Raw genomic sequence first — 17828 nt, 5'->3', positions numbered from 1 at the left:
AGTAACGTTTTCTCACCGCAGGCATGCGCACTGCCAGGGCCCCATAGAGAGATTTCTCGATCGCAAGGCATCGTGGGAATTGAAGGCGCCATTAATGTCATGAAATCCAGTTTCACATATGCCCTCTTAACTGTCCTATTCACGTGTTAATGAAGTACACGTCAGGAGCAAATATTTCATCGATTTTAGATTTATACATTTTGTGGAACACTACAGGTGTTTAACTCTAAACTCTAGTTCCAATTCAGTGTCAGTATAATCGCTCTTCATCTGTGCTCAAATAAGCACCGAATCAATGCCCTCCATCTGACCCTTCTTAACGTTGATTTTCTTTAGTTTGCAGATTCCAACCCTCTGTTTCAATAATTTATTGAAATCTACTTCTGGTACATGGGCGTCACTGGCTGGCCAGCATTTGGTTTTAGATTAGATTAGATTAGATTACTTACAGTGTGGAAACAGGCCCTTCGGCCCAACAAGTCCACACCGACCCGCCGAAGCGCAACCCACCCATACCCCTTACCTAACACTACGGGCAATTTAGCATGGCCAATTCACCTGACCCGCACATCTTTGGGCTGTGGGAGGAAACCGGAGCACCCGGAGGAAACCCACGCAGACACGGGGAGAACGTGCAAACTCCACACAGGCAGTCACCTGAGGCGGGAATTGAACCCAGGTCCCTGGCGCTGTGGGGCAGCAGTGCTAACCACTGTGCCACCGTGCCGCCCTAGTACATGGGCGTCGCTGGCTGGCCAGCATTTGGTTCTCCTTGAGAATGTGGTGGTGAGCTGCCTTCTTGAACTGTTGCAGTCCACATCCTGTACAGTGACCCGCAACATCTTGAGGGAAGAAATTCCAGGATTTGGACCAGTGACACTGAAGGAACAGTAATACATTTCCAAGTCAAGATGGTGAGTGGCTTGGAGGGGTACTTGCAAGAGGTTGTGTTCCCATGTATCTGTTTTCCTGGTCCTTCTAGATGGAAGTGGTTGTTAGTTTGAAAGGCAATTTGTAAGGTGCTTTGATAAATTTTTGCAGTGCATCTTGTAGATACTAGACACTACTGCTTCTGAACAGTGGATATAGTACCAATCAAGCAGGTAACATTGATCTGGATGGTATGAAGCATTTCAAATACAGTTGAAGCTGCAACCCCATCCAAGCTAGTGGGGAGTATTCCATTACACTGCTGACTTGTGGCTTGTAGAAGTTGGAACACGTTTTGGAGAGTCAGGAGGTGAGTTACTCACTGCAGTATTTCTGGCCTCTGACCTGCTCTTGGAGCCACTGTGTATATATGGTTCGTCTAGTTGAGTTTCTGTTCAATGCTAAACCCCAAGGATGTTGATCATGGGGTATTTAGTGACAGTAACATTGTTGATATCACAGGTCAGTGATCAGATTATCTCTTTTGGGGATGAGTCATTCTGTGACATTTGCATGGCATTCATGTTACTTGCCACTCATCGGCCCATTGGATATGGTTAAGATCTTGTAGCATTTCAAACTGAACTGCTTCAGTTTGTGAGGAGTTGTTTATAGTGCTGAACATCTGTAATTATTGTGACATCTCCACTTCTGAACTTATGATGGAGGAAGGTCATAGATGAAGATGGTTCAGCCTGTGAACTCCTGCAGAGTTGTCTGGAAGCCGAGATGACTGACCTCCACAAACCATAGCCATCTTTCCATGTGCTAGGTATGACTTAACAATTAAGACATACAAAACTAATTGAAGGAATAGGTATGAGACAACCCTCTTCAGGGTGTCTCCAGTGCAGGTTTTTCTGTTCTCGAAACAATCTGATAAATGTTGACATTCATCAGCCTTTTGATCTTGGCAGTTTCCTTGCTCGCCAACATTTGTTTCACGTTAGCAAGTTGAATTCTTCTGCATTTTTCAGGAAAATGTTTTACAGAAGGTAACATTCTTAATATCTGTGTAATATTCCGTGAGAAAACTGTCTATAGTCCACCAGTTGGAGAGAATTTCTCTGAAAAGGTTTGTCAAATGCCCTGCTTCCACAAGACCCAGTGTTCCCAAAGTTGAAGTACTTTTAATAGCCCCTTTATATTTTCCAGAATTCCCATGATAGGAGACATGTGCCACTTGTACCCACCACAAATCTCCTGAAACTGGGTGCACTACAAAAGTCCAGTAGGAAGATTATCAGTAAAATGGTCTGGTTTCAATCACAGAGTTATAGACATCTAGAGACACACTGCAGGAAAACAGATCCTTTGGTTCAACTCACCCATGCTGACCAGATGTCCCAAGCTCCAGCCTTTGGCCCATATCCCTCGCAGATGCCTTTTAAATATTGTAATTGTACCCATCTCCACCACTTCCCTAGCAGGCAGGCAGGCAGGCGCGCACACACACACACACACACACACACACCCCTCTGCATAAAAAGATTGTCCTTGAGGTCACTTATTCCCTTCTTGCTATCCACAGAACTTCCTCTCTGTTCCCCACCACCTCAGCACCTCCTGTCCATTCCCACCCTGCCACCCACAGTGCCCCATGTCCATTTCCCTGCCCCCCATCCACCCTCTCTCCCCCTCACCCTCCACTCTCCATCTCACTGTTCCCTGTCTATTCTCTCTCTCCACCAACTCTCTGCTGCCCATTCTTCCACTGCCCCCACCGTCTCCTTGCTACTCATTCTCTCTCTCCACCCACCCTTTGTCGCCGTCTATTCTCTGTCTCTCCTCACATTCTGACCCCATATCATCCTCTCTCCTGTTCCCCGCCCCCCCCAACACTCTAACCCCACATTCTCTGGGTCCCCTACGCTCTGCCGTGCAGGCCTTTCTCCCCCCCCAAGTCCTCCTCCTCTCCCTCACCTTCTGCTCCACCGTCCATTCTCTCTCTCTGTTCTCCACAGCTCCACCGAGACCCCGTCCATTCTCTCTCTATTCTCCTCAGCCCCCGTCCATTCTCTTTCTGTTCTCCCCAGCCCCACCCTCTAGCCCCCATCAATGAGAGGAAGGAATCTGGTTGGTGGCAGGGAGGAGTTGGAGCTAGAAAGATAGGGAGCTTATTTGAAATTGAGTTCCCCAGTGTTGAGTCCTTCCAACTCTACGCAGCCCGGGCGGAAGATGGGATGTTGTTCCTCCAATTTGCAGTTTGATTTATTGTGGTAAGGGAGGAGGCCAAAGATGGTTATGTCAGAAAGGAAGTGAGAAGGGGAATTAAAATGGCTGGTGACTGGGAGGTCCGGTCAGCCTCTGCGGGCCCAGGTATGATGCTCGGTGAACTGTTCCCCAAGCCTCCCCAATGTAGAGAAGTCCACAATTGGCAAACACATGGGAAATGCAGTACCACAATGTAAAATTATAGCCTCTGTTGTGAAAAAAAGCAGAAAGGAGGTGTATTCTTTAAATGGTGATGTATTGGGATGTGGATCAAGTGAGGACTGCAGATGCTGGAGATCAGAGTCAAAAAGTGTGGCACTGGAAAAGCACAGCCGGTCAGGCAGCATTCAAGGAGTAGGAGAGTTGACGTTTTGGGCATGAGCCCTTCATCAGGAATGATGTGTGAATGTACAAAGGGGTCTCAGCGTCATTCCACACCAATCAGTACCAGTTCTCAGACAGGTGCAGCAAGCAATCAGCAAGGCAAGTGGTATATTAACAGGAGGAATTGAGTTCAGAAGTGGGGATGTTTTACTGCAGTTAGGGGTCATTGAATGTATTCAAGGCTGACCTCATCTGATTTTTGAACAACAAAGAAGTGGATGTTTATGGGGGAAGGCAAGGAAATGGATTTAGAACAGTTTCAATCCAACTAGTCCATGCTAACTACGTTCTCAAAGTAAATTAGTCCCAGCTGCCTGTGTTTGGCCCATATCCCTCCAAACATTTCCTATTCATGTACTTGTCCAAATTTCTTTGAAACATTGTTATGGTACCAGCATCCTTCCTCTGTAGATTTATTCCACACACAAACCACGCTCTGTGTTTTTTAAAAAAAAACTGATGCCCCTCATGTCTTTTTAAAATCACCTCATCTGTACTCTTCATGATTTTATAAATCTCTATAAGGTCACCTCACAACCTGCTGTGCTCCAGCCTATCAACTTAGGTGTAGTTAGATTCATATCCAGTTATGATCTATTCAATGCTGGTGCAGGCTCGAAAGACCAAATGGCCGACTTCTGTTCCCAGTTCTCTTACTGTGTCCAGGACAGAAAGAGACTATAAGTCATAGGTGCAGAAAGTAGGCCATTCAGCCCATCAAGTCTGTTCATACCATTCAATTGTGGCTCATAGGTTTCTCAATCCCATTCTCTTGCTTTCTCTTCATAACCGTCAATCCCCTTGGTACTCAAGAACATATGTCTCAGTCTTAAATATACTCCATGACCTAGCCTCTGCAACCTTCTGTGGCAATGAATTCCATAGATTCACCAGTATATGGCTTAAGAGTTTTATATTTATCTATGTTCTAAAAGGCCTTCTCTTTACTCTGGTCCGAGTCTCTCCTACCAATGGAAATATTTTCCCAACTTTCACTGTGTCCAGACCATTCAGTATTCTGTGTGTTTCAATTAGATCTCTCCTGAGTGTGGGCATGTTAGTCAGCATGAAGCAGACCCTTCAGGATGAGGTACAGCAGGGATTAGGTTCGGCAAATGGAAAGAGAGTATGTGGGATGAAGATTTTCAGCTTCTAGGGAATAAGAGAGGAAAGAGAATTCATTATATATTAGAATTGTTCAGGTGGGCCAATGGGCTGAGGAGTGGCAGATGGAGTTTAATTTAGAGAAATGAGAGGTGCTGCATTTTGCAGCTGTATAAGACATTGTTTCAGCCACTTTTGGAATACTGTGTTCAGTTCTGGTCTTCCTGCTACAGCAAAGAGGTTGTGAAACTTTGGAAGTGGTTGGAGAAGATTTACAAGGCTGTTGCCATGCTTGTGACCTACAGTGAGAGGCTGACGAGGCCAGGGATATTTTCCCTGGAGAATTGGAGCCTATGGGGTGATCTTATAGATGTTTATGAGGGGCATGGATAGGGTAAATACCCAAGCACTTTTTCCCAGGGTAGGGGAGTCCAAAACTAGAGGGTGTATATTTGAGGTGAGAGGGGAATGATTTAAAAGGGACGTGACCAGCAAGGTTTTCATGCAGAGGATGGTGCATGTGTGTAACAAACTACCAGATAATGACAACATTTAAAAGGCATCTGGATAGGTACATGAATAGGAAGGATTTAGAGGGATATGGGCCAAATGTGACTAGGTTAACTTAGGATATTTGGTTGGCATGACAAGCTGTGCCGAAGGGTCTACTCTAATCAGCTTTGCTGAAAGCAGAAGAGTCAGAGCACTTTCAGAGCAGCTTTCAAAGATGTTTTGCCCTTACTGGGAGCAGTAGACAATAGGTGCCTGCACCACCATTCAATATGATCATGGTTGATCATCCTTAATCAGTATCCTGTTCCTGCCTTATCTCCATAACCCTTGATTCCACTATCCTTGAGAGCTCAATCCAACTCTTTCTTAAATGAATCCAGACACTGGGTCTCCACTGCCCTCTGGGGCAGAGCATTTCACACAGCCACCACTCTCTGGGTGAAGAAGTTTCTCCTCATCTCTGTCCTAAATGATCTACCCCGTATTTTTAAGCTGTGTCCTCTGGTTCGGCACTCACCCATCAGTGGAAACATGTTTCCTGCCTCCAATCCTTTTAATGCTCTTATATGTCTCAATCAGATCCCCTCTCAGTCTTCTAAACTCAAGGGTATATAAGCCCAGTCGCTCCAGTCTTTCAGTGTAAGTTGGTCCCGCCATTCCAGGAATTGACCTCGTGAACCTATGCTGCACTCCCTCAATGGCCAGAATGTTCTTCCTCAAATTTGAAGACCAGAACTGCACACAATACTCCAGGTGTGGTCTCACCAGGGCCCTGTACAGGTGCAGAAGAACCTCTTTGCTTCTACACTCAATCCCTCTTGTTATGAAGACCAGCATGCTATTAATCTTCTACAGTAACCTACTGTACCTGCATGCTTACCTTCATTGACTGGTGTACAAGAACACCCTTCTTTGTACTGCCCCTTTACCTAAATTGATTCCATTTAAGTAGTAATCTGCCTTCCTGTTCTTGCCACCAAAGTGGATAACCATACATTTATCCACATCAAACTGCATCTGCCATGTATCTGACCACTCACCTAACCTGTCCAGATCACCCTGTAATCTCCTAACATCCTCATCATATTTCACCCTGCCACCCAGCTTAGTATTATCAGCAAATTTGCTAATGTTATTACTAATACCATCTTCTATATCATTAATATATATTGTAAAAAGCTGCGGTCCCAGCACTGATCCCTGCCGTACCCCACTGGTCACTGCCTGCCATTCCGAAATGGAGCCGTTTATCACTACTCACTGTTTCCTGTCAGCCAACCAACTTTCAATCCAAGTTAGTACTTTGCCCCCAATACCATGCGCCGTAACTTTGCTCACTAACCTCATATGTGGGACTTTATCAAAAGCTTTCTGAAAGTCCAGGTACACTACATCTACTGGATCTCCCTCGTCCATTTTCAGAGTTACATCCTCAAAAAATTCCAGAAGATTAGTCAAGCATGATTTCCCCTTCATATATCCATGCTGGCTCTGATCTATCCTGTTACTATTATCCAGATGTGTCATAATTTCATGCTTTATAATAGACTCCAGCATCTTTCCCACCACTGATGTCAGACAACTGGTCTATAATTTCCTGCTTTCTCTCTCCCACCTTTCTTAAAAAGTGGTACAACATTAGCCACCCTCGAATCCGCAGGAACTGATCCCAAATCTATCGAACTCTGGAAAATAATCACCAATGCATCCACAATTTCTTGAGCCACCTCCTTCAGTATCCTAGGATGGAGACCATCAGGCCCCAGGGACTTATCAACCTTCAGACCTAACAGTCTCTCCAACACCAATTCCTGGCAAATATAAATTCCCTTAAGTTCAGGTCCTTCAGCCACTGTCAACTCAGGGAGATTGCTTGTGTCTTCCTCAGTGATCACAGATCTGAGGTACCAATTCAATTCTTCTGCCATTTCTTTGTTCCTTGTAATATTCCCTTGTTTCTGTCTTCAAGGCCCCAATTTTAGTCTTAACCACTTTTTTTGCCTTTCACATACCTAAAAAAGCTTTTACAATCCTCCTTTATATTTTTGGCCAGTTTACCTTCGTACCTCATTTTTTTCTCTGTGTATTTCCTTCTTAGTAATCCTCTGTTGTTCTTTAAAACCTTCCCAGTCCTCCGTTTTCCCATTTATCTTTGTTATGTTATACTTTTTCTCTTTTAACTTCGTATGTTTCTTAACTTCCCTCGTCAGCCACGGACACCCATGCCTCCTCCTAGGATCTTTCTTCCTTTTTGGAATGAACTGATCCTGCATCTTCTGCATTATACACAGAAATATCTGCCATTGTTCCCCAACTGTCATCCCTGCATCATTGAACTTTGGCCAGCTCCTCCCTCACAGCTCCATAGTTCCCTTTCTTCAACAGAAATATTGTCACTTCCGATTGTACCCTCTCCCTCTCAAATTGCAAATTGAAGCTTATTGTATTATGGTCATTACTTTCCAATGGCTCCTTCACTCCAAGGTCCCTAATCAATTCTGGCTCGTTGCACAGAACAAGTTACAGTGAAATCTTTAATTTGTGGGACAGCAACTGAGTGAATGAGTACATCCAGAATTTTAGTGGAAAGTGGGAATTCATCGCACTGTGGGGATGAAGTGTTTTCAGGTTTACCGGCAGTAAGTACAGTGTGCTGAGTGGGGAGCTGAGTGAAGGGTTTTAAACTGCTCATGTCTTTCAGCCTCCAACATTGTATTTCCACTGCTGTACATCAGAAGAAGTGAATCAGTCACTGTTATCATTAGAAACCTTACGGTTTTCAGTACCGCGAGTATTGCATTGTTTCCTGAGCATTTTAAAGTTTACTGACAGCAGCGGGATTTGGGCCGTATTCACTGGAAACATTAAGCAGACAGATACCACACATACCAGAGCGCAGGGTGGGACTTGTCTTTTGATTTGGTGGAAAGTGGAAGGTGGGAGTTCTGCGCGCTGTGATCCGGAACAAACACGACTGCAGTGAATCATTCAATCTCTACAGTGTGGGAGTAGGCCATTCAACCCCTCTGAAAAGCATGCCATCCAGACGCACGCCCACCAGCTCCCTGCCCTGTCGAGTAGTTTCTGCTGGCGAATGAGACTCGGCCATAAAATTAGGGGGAGTAGATTTAAGGTAGAGATTAGGAGGAGCTGTTTTTTTTCCCCAGAGAGTAGTTAATCTGTGAAGGGTGAGGGTGGATTGGCCATGCTAAATTGCCCCATAGAGTCCAAGGATGTGCAGATTAGGGTGGATTCGCCATGTTACATTACCCATAGTGCCCAGGTATGTGCAGGTGAGGTCTACTCGGGGGGTAAATATCGGGCAGGAGGGGAAAGGGATTGGATGTAGATGGTTACCCTTCAGAGGGTGTGGTCCCATTGGGCCGGGTGACCTGCTTCTACATTGTGCGGATTCTCTGAAGGGAAAGGATTTTTGCAAACTGTGCAGTGCAGTGCGGGCCGTCAATCCGGAGCAGGCGCAGTGCGGAGCCGCCGTTCGCCCCGCCCCTTCGTCGCGTCACGCCCCGTCTCGGAGGCCGTCGCTCGACACTTGCTCCTCCCACTGTCCCGGCCGCACTCCACCCAGTCGCCCCGCCCCTGACCCAAGGCTTCTCTTCGCCCTGTCGCTCCTCCCCTTCCTGCCTCTCCCTCACCGCCTCGACCCTTCGATGACGTCACAACGCGGAAGTGGATCTGCTCGTTTCAGAGTAAAACCCTTTCGCTGGGCAACTCTTCAATCTAAGCGGGAGACAATCTGTTCACTGGTAGCAACTGGAGTGAATCCAGGGAGGGAGCAGACTCTGCAAACTCAGGTATGTGTCTTCATTGCCCGGGTGAGGAGGGACGGAAGGATAGCCTGGGGCTGTTTTCCCCAGCCCGCGCCAGAATCTTAGGGGTAACCTTATAGACTTTTATAAAATCACGAGGAGCATAGATAGGGTGTTTTCCTTGGGGTGGGGGAGTCCAGAACTAGAGGGTGATTGGTTTAGGGTGAGGGCGGCGGGGAAGGGGGCGTGGAGATTTAATCGAGACCTAAGGAGGCAACTTTTTCACAAGGTTTGGGCGGGTGTGAATGTGTGTACGGAATGACCTGCCAGAGAAAGTAGTGGAGGCTGGTACAATTACAGCATTTAATAGGCATCTGGCGGGTGTATCAATACGAACGGTTCATAGGGACAGGGAACACGTGCTGACAAATGTGACTAGATTAATTTAGGATATCTGGTCAGCACAGAAGAGTTTGACTGAAGTGCCTGTGTCTGTTTCTGTGTGTATATCTCTATGACTCTGGCTTTCCACTAACGTTTGCCACGTCTGTATGTTCTGTTTCTCTCTCTGGTGTCGGTGTTAATACCTTGATGTCTCATTATGCTCCCCTTCCCGGGGACATTAACCATTTCTTGAGGTTGTTCCTCAAGAAGCTGCATTGGCACACTTTATTTTGCTTTCCAAATCAAACCTGCTCACTCTCAGCATTTTGCCAATGATATGAAAGATATCAACTTTCAGCTGGAGTTTCAGAAAGATAAGTCTTGACACTTTTGCTTTTCTGCTCCTGTAAGATCCTGAATCAGCACCTTCAGGAGAATTGGTTAAAGTGGAGTGAGAATTGAGGGGGAGAGAGAGAATGGGATGGCGCTTTCAATTTTGTGGAATAATAAAAGAAAAGAATGTTCACCAGAAAGCAGAATTGCTGTTCTGAATTTCTACCCTGGACTGACAGTGATGACTTTTATATTCTCTTTTTACAGCGTTTGAAGATCTGAAGACAGAAATTTCAAAATCAACTGTAACATCAATTCTCCTGCTCCTCGGATGCTGCCTGATCTGCTGTGCTTTTTTAGTCAGTGCCGTACTTTGTGACAGTAGCTCTCCAGAGTCAGCAGTCCTCAGTTTGGTGTCAATGTCTGACAGTCACTCAATCCATCAGGACCACAACGATTTTTGACTGTGATTCTGTGAGAAGGAGCAAAGCTCTTTGGTTCCTGTTTGAGTACATTTCCCGTATCAGTGGGACTGGATGAGAGACCTACTGTTGCAGTGCACTGAGTGTGGAGCGTGTAACAGCTATATCGCCTGTTAAGAGGAAATCACGGTGCGAAGGGGCTCTAAACGCATTTGTGTGCGGCTGAAGCTTCGGCCATGGAGAAACCTGAGGAATCCCGCCCTGTGGAGAAACCATGGAAGTGTGGTGACTGTGGGAAAGGTTTCCGTGTCCCATCTGCCCTGGAGACTCATCGGCGCAGTCACACCAGAGAAAGGCCCTTCAGCTGCCCTGAGTGTGGGAAGGGCTTTACCCAGGCCTCTGCCCTGCGAACTCACCAACGGGTCCACACAGGGGAGAGGCCATTCCCGTGTCCCGAGTGCGGGAAGGCCTTCAGCAATTCCTTCAACCTCCAGACCCATAGGCGACTCCACACTGGTGACAGGCCGTTTTCTTGCTCTGAGTGCAAGAAGGCATTCAGACATTCCTCTTACCTGATGACCCACTGGCGGGTCCACACGGGGGAGAGGCCCTACAGCTGCCCCGAGTGTGGGAAGGCCTTCAGCAATTCCTCCCACCTGCTGACTCACCAGCGGGTCCACACAGGTGAGAGGCCATTCACCTGCCCCAAGTGTGGGAAGGGATTTAGTCAAGTGAGCAACTTGTGGAAGCACCAGCGTCTCCACACAGGGGAGAAGCCCTTCAGCTGCCCCGAGTGCAGGAAGGCCTTCAGCAATTCCACCACTCTGCTGACCCACCGGCGGATCCATATGGGGGAGAGGCCATTCCCCTGCACCGAGTGCGGGAAGGCCTTCAGCAATTCCTCCATCGTGCTGAGACACCAGCGGGTTCACACAGGGGAGTGGCCCTTCAGCTGTCCTGAGTGCAGGAAGGGGTTCAGCGATTCCTCCAATCTTCAGACCCACCAGCGGATTCACACTGGGGAGAAGCCTTTCAGCTGCACAGTGTGTGGGAAGGCCTTCATCCGCTCCTCCCACCTGCGGAGGCACCAACGAGTTCACGTGCCATCGCAGGGTGATTGAAGGAGCAACAACCGAGTGCCATGAGGGACTGGACTATCAACCCAGTTCCGGGAACTCTTGAGTTAGAATCCAGCCCATGGCAGATCACGGAATTGGAATTCGTTCAGAATCTGATAGTGAAACCGTTTTTGGGGTGGGGGGCCCATCTGATTCACACATGCTCTTTTTAGGGAAGGAAACTGCCATTGTGGGAAAGGATTCATTCAGTCATCCAGCTGCATCCTTTACCTAGTCCAGCCTACAGTGACTCCAGACACACAGCTGTGTGGTTAACACTATACTGCTCAGGTAAAAACAATGACTGCAGATGCTGGAAATCAGATTCTGGATTAGTAGTGCTGGAAGAGCACAGTAGTTCAGGTAGCATCCAAAGTGCAGCGAAATCGACGGTTGGGGGAGGTGAGGAATATGCGTGCTTTGACCTTGAGCTGTTTAAAAAGCAGGTACTTTTTCTCCACCTTTTTGCTGGGGGATCTGAAACTTTAACAAAGTTGGGTCACAATAAAGATTACCTGAACTTACCGCAGGCTCAGACTCTCATTGAAAGCTTTGAGCTCTAAGAGGTTTTTTGTTTTAAAGCTGTTCATTTCTTTCAGCCTTCTGCACTAAGTTTTCGATGTTGTGTATCAGATGGAGCGGTGAATGGATAGCTAGTATCATTAGAAATTGTAAATTTTTCAGCAGTGCAGGTACTGTGTTGTTTCATTGGCATTGTAAAGTTTCCTGGCAGCACTAGGAGGTATGGGCTGTGTTCACCAGAAACGATGTGGAGGTGCCAGTATCGGACTGGAGTGGATAAAGTTAAAAATCACATAAGGCCAGATTATAGTCCAACAGGTTTATTCGGAAGCACTAGATTTCAGAGCACCGCTCCTTCCACAGGTAGCTGTGGAGCAGGATCATAAGACACAGATCTTATAGCAAAATTCAGTGTCATGCAACTGATATCTTTGAGGGGGTTGCAGGTTTCGGCTCATTAATATGTAAATCCAAGAACAACATCTAAGTCATGTTCTCGATGACTTACGGTTTTATTTTTTTTAAAAAAAAGTGACATCTCAGCTCACACAATGCATTCAAGTTGTGTGGTTCGAGTCTGTCAGTATCCCAATCTTGAATCAGACTAGTTCTGTTTTTAAAGTAGGAATATATAAAATATTACATGGATTGACTGCGTATAGATTGTGTGCTTTGTGAGCAAAATTGAAAGTATCTGCAAATGTCATTCTGCCAATGAAAATTCACTCCATAGAATTGTGTGTGTGTGTGTGTGTATGTAAGAGTGTGTGTATGCTTGGTGAAGTGCAAGTGTGATGGAGTAGAAGTCTGTGAGTGTGAGAGAGTATGAATAAAAGCAAGGGGTTGCATTTTGCTAAAATGAGGAAGGACAGGACTTGTATAGTTAAAACAGAGACATGGGAGAGTTCATGTACATAATGATGCAACCTGCAAAGAATTGGTAGACTGGATGGTTAAGAAGGCATTTAGCACCATTGCCACCCAGACCCACCCCCTTCGTATTTCTCATAGCTAATCCACCCTACAGTGCATATCCTGAACAATAAGGGTAATTTAGCATGGCCAATCCAGCCCAACCTAATCTAAAAACTACCTTCTCAAGAATGTAATTTAAATGCAAAACATTTCTAAGAATAATGTCCCTCTGACTCAACATTGGGACCCAGAGAGAATTCACACCTATTGTTAGAAAAGCTCTGCATTTGAATGACTTTCTTGAGAAGGTAATTAAAAACCAGTTCAGGAATTAACATGCCAAAGAGCAGAAACCCATTCTAAAAGATGGAAGATTTAATCTCATTGTTTAATATATCACATCTCCATGGGCACTGGACTCCTTTGGCTATAAATTCCATGATCATGATCTCATTCTCCACAACCAACCTGATAAAAGAGCGGTGCTCCAAACGTTAGTGTTTCCAAATAAATCTGTTGGTTTATAACCTGGTGTTGTGAGATTTTTAACTTTGTCCATGGGAAACGTGTTGTGGGACTGGTAACAGTTGTTATTTTGTGATTTGTTCCTCCTGAAATTTCTCCTCTGCGCAGACATAGGTGAACAGTCTGTTTTTGTGCTTTGTGCGAGATCAGGCTAGCAGCTTTTAAATCCTTATGTTCAGCAGCATAAGAAAACTGTAGGTCAGTAATCGTATTTCAAGAGTGGTACTTCCAGTTCTGGTAGTCCTATTGGGTCACCAGAGAGGGAGGGAGGGAGGGAGGGAGAGAAAAGTTGTTTTGTTTGTTCTGTCAGTTGAGTTGGTTCTGCACTCAGATGAGACTGGATACTGATTTTAATGGATCGGAATTGAACACTACAATGGAACACCTTAAATTTCAAAAACGTTGAAAGGGCAAATCAAACTGTAACCTTGAAGAGATATGCTTCCATTTCTAACCCTGGGTGATCCAAATGAGACAATTTTACTGATCACTCCATTTCAGAGTGCTGCTTTTTCATCAGGTGGTCGTGGACAATAAGATCATGATCACAGAATTTATAGCCAAAGGAGGCCACGGTCATGGAGATGTCCTTCATTGAACAATTTTAGATTTAATCTATTCATATTTTAGAACGGGCTTCTGTTCTTTGGTACATTAATCCTAGAATTTGTTTTAAATTACCTTCAAGAATGTCATTTAAATGCAGAGCTTTTCGAACAACAATGTCAGTCTGACTCGATATTGGGACACAGACAGAATTCACACCTATTGTTAGAAAAGCTCTACATTTAAATGACTTTCTGAAATGGCTGATCTTTAACATTGTTTCTGAATATATCAATGTAACTATTCTCATTGTTAAAGTCTGAAAGCATGTTCACTTTTTGGAAAGCGCTGCTGAAATCTTTCTGAAACTTCCATTGAAATGTGTGTAGTTAGGACACAGCCCAAGACAGGCTGTAAAGGATGAATGGCCTAATCCTAGTTTTGTGAAATTGATTCTGACTATGTAGAAATAAAGCACAAAAGCAAACCGTTCAGTCCAGGCAACCAAATATCCTAAATTAATCTAGTGACCCATTTGCCAGCATTTGGTCTATATCCCTCTGATTCTTTTCTATTCATGTCTCCAACCAGATGCATTTTTTTCTTCTTCAGCTAATTGAAGCTGGAGAAGCCTGAAATCTTTAAAGAATTTCCTGAATAAGAGTTTTTTTTTCAAGATTTGGCTCAGTGGTGGATTTTCTGAAGCTTTGCTATTGTAGTTTTCAATTTGCCAAAAAAACTTTCAGTTGTTGTTGTCCAAGGCAGAGTAGATATTCATTTAAGATATAATTGAGATGTATACATTCTTTACAATGTTTTTCCATCATTACCAGTGATTGTCTATAATTTGGTACATTGAGCATCATCTTTTTGTGATTCAACAGATTTGATTTGAAGTGAATTCTGCAAGATACTTTTGTATTTTATCTAACTTTGCTTTGTGTTAAAGATTTCCTTTGTGACATTTTAATTAAAACATCTCAATGTATAATAATGAAACAGCTAATTTATTCTAAAATTATTTCAATGAGTTGGTCGATTGCCAAATAATAGCTGCATAACTGTTGTAAATATTGACACCCAGGAAAGATATTTCCTTTGTAAAGATTTTATAAAATGATTGTATTTTCATGAAATAAAATTTAGTGTTTTATTAAATGGTTGAAAGTAACTTTGCACTTAATTGCTCCATTTGGGATTAAACATAGATTATTTTTATCGAAATCATATTCACAATTTATGGTGAGTGTATTAACAAACAAATGTTGCTATTTGCCATTGAATTGCCTTAAACACAATTTGAATAAGGGAGACATTGTGAATATTTATTGCGCATTTCTGAAATTCTCTGCCCTGCCATTGTAGTTGGTTAAACAAGATATTTATCTCTCCTCATAACTTTGAATTTCTTTTGATATTTCATTTGCTATTACTTTTGCCCAAATAACTTCAAATGCCAAAACTTATAAATAGGGCAACGTCTCTTCGAAATGTAGATTCATTTAGATATTACTGCGTCATTTTGCATATTAAGATATTCCTTTGAATGTGCCTCCATCCTTTTGAAATGTAATCTTGTCCATTTCAATCTATTTGCAGAAATTGCCCGTTAAATGTCCATGTCCCTTAAAAATGCAGATTTCCCGCTTCAGGGAGCAGCAGTTGTAGCGCGAGGTGGCTGTTGCTTGGTGACGGTGAGGCTCCCCCGGCCCCGCCCGTCCCCCCGTGCAGACGTCACGCGGGGGTGAAGGCGGTTGGGAGGAGAAGTCGCTCGAGCGGGGAAGCGGCGGCCGTTAGGAAAATGGCGCCGTGCGGCCCGGGGCAGACCCCCGTCACTGGTCACCGCCGCCTTCCTGGTGCAGCTGCTGTGTCACGGCCACACCGGCCGGCTGTACAGCAGGCAGGAGCCGGTGACCATTCTGGAGGCGGATGTTCCTCAGTCATTGAAGGGACAGGACCTGTTGAGAATGGTTAGTGAAGTGTGTGGTAACTAAACCTTATTAACATGGAGATAGTTTGTAATTTGTCAAAGTATACATTTTATTATTTAGAGTGGGAGAGATGTACAGCACAGAAACAGACCCTTCGGTCCAACCCGTCCATGCCAACCAGATATCCTAAATTAATCCAGTCCCACCTGCCAGAACTTGGCTCATATCCCTCTAAACCTTCCTATACATATACCCATCCAGATACCTTTTAAATGCTTTAATTGTAGCAGCCTCCACCACTTCCTCGGGCAGCTCATTCCATACACGCACCACCCTCTGCATGGAAACGTTGCCCCTTAGGTATATTTTATATCTTTCTGCTCTCACCCTGAACCTAGGCCTTCTCATGCAGACCTTCACCCCCTACACTAGGGAAAAGACATAAGAAAGTTGAGCAGCCATACAAGATGCAAAAGCCACAAAATATCGAGCCAGATGGGGAAAAAAGTTGTGGTTTTACCTTTTTTTTCCTCCTATTGGTATTTGGACACTTCAAAATCAGTCAATAATACCAGCATTGCCACTGAGCATATTGCATACGTTCCTCTGTGTCAACAAACATTGCACATGTTCCTTGCTTTGGGTGTCACCCTTGTTCAGGACTGGGGGTGGGTGTTGGGAGAGCTGCAGAACAAGGGTGTGCTGGGAGCAGGGTGGTGAATTGGGGATAGGTGGAGACAGGTAGAGGGTACAAACTGGTTGGTCACTGGGAGGAAGGAATCTGGTTGGTGGCAGGGAGGGGTAGAGGTGGGGGTGGGGAAAGGGAAGAACCTGAAGGGATTCGAGGAGTGGGGAAGGAGGTTATTTGAAAGTGGAGAACTCAGTGTTGAGTCCTCCAGGCTGTAGGCTTCCCAGGTGGAAGATGTTGTGGTGTTCCTCCAATTTGTGGTTTGGTTTGTTGTGGCAATGGAGGTGGCCGAACATGGTCATGTCAGAAAGGGAGTGGGAAGGGGAATTAAAATGGGTGGTGATTGGGAGGTCCGGTCGGCCTCTGCAGACCCAGCTGTGATGCTCGGCGAACCGTTAACCACGTTTACCCTCTGTCTCCCGAAGACCACAATTGGCAAACACATGGCAAATATAGTACCCCAATGTGAAGTTAGAGCCTTTGTGGTGTTTTAAAAAAAAGCAAAAAGAGATGCATTGTTTAAATGGTGACATTGCGATATGGAGAAAGTGAAGACAGCAAATGCTGGAGATCAGAGTCAAAGTGTGGTGCTGGAAATGCTCAGCCAACATTCGATGAGCAGGAGAGTTGACGTTTTGGGCATGGGCCCTTCATCAGGAATGACATGTGGATGTACAAAGGGGCCTCAGCGTCCTTCTACACTAGTCACTGCCTGTTGTCAGGTGCAGCAAGCGGTATATTAGCAAGTGGAATTGAGTTCAGAAGTAGGGATGCCTGCCTGCAGTTAGGGGATCTTTGAATATATTCAAGGTTGAGTTCATCTGATTTTGGAACTACAAAGAGGAGGATGTTTATGGGGGAAGGTGAGAAAATGGCTTTTAAGACCAGTACAGAACAGTTACAGAGGTCATACAGCATAGAAACAGACCCTTCAGTCCAACTAATCCATGCTGACCATCTTCTCAAACTGAACTAGTCATACCTGCCTGTGTTTGGCCCATATCCCTCTGAACCTTTCCTATTCACGTACTTATCCAAATGTCGTTTAAATGTTGTTATTGTACCTGCATCCACCACTGTCGGGATGTTCATTCCACACACAAACCACTTTTTTTTTGAAAAAAAAATGCTGCCCCTCAAGTTTTTTTAAAATCTTTCTCCTCTCACCTTCAAAGTTTGCTCTCTAATCTTAAAATCCCCACCATTCACCTTATCTACCCCCTTCATGATTTTATAAATCTCTACGGTTACCTCTCAACCTCCTGTGCTGCAGTGAGAAAAGTCCTAGCCTATCCACCTAGATGTAGGTAGATTAATATCCAGTTATGTACGGGACTTTGGTGGAAAGTGGGAATTCATTTCCACTGTAGGGATGAAACCCTACCCTATTCAAACATTTCTCCTGGTGGATGAGACCAGGCCACATAATTTGGAGGATTGGATTTCGGACAGAGATGAGGAGGAACTATTTTTCCTGGATAGTAGTCAATCTATGGAATTCTCTGCCCAAGAAAGCAGTAGAGATCGCCTCA

The 17828-nt window shown here is 44.9% G+C and overlaps 1 protein-coding gene across 1 annotated transcript in view; it reads left to right on the top strand.

The window, feature by feature from the left end:
* Window positions 1-17828, top strand: part of LOC132807989 (uncharacterized) — a 233927-nt gene that overhangs the window by 69024 nt on the left and 147075 nt on the right. The window contains exon 4 of the mRNA XM_060821884.1: window positions 10268-11164. Coding sequence (XP_060677867.1) covers window positions 10268-11164 — 897 coding nt within the window. The remainder of the gene's footprint in view (window positions 1-10267; window positions 11165-17828) is intronic.

Source organism: Hemiscyllium ocellatum, assembly GCF_020745735.1.
Source record: "Hemiscyllium ocellatum isolate sHemOce1 chromosome 27 unlocalized genomic scaffold, sHemOce1.pat.X.cur. SUPER_27_unloc_29, whole genome shotgun sequence".
Taxonomy (NCBI): Eukaryota; Metazoa; Chordata; class Chondrichthyes; order Orectolobiformes; family Hemiscylliidae; genus Hemiscyllium; species Hemiscyllium ocellatum.
Note: the sequence above shows the minus strand (reverse complement) of the source record. Positions and strands in the feature narration are given on the sequence as shown.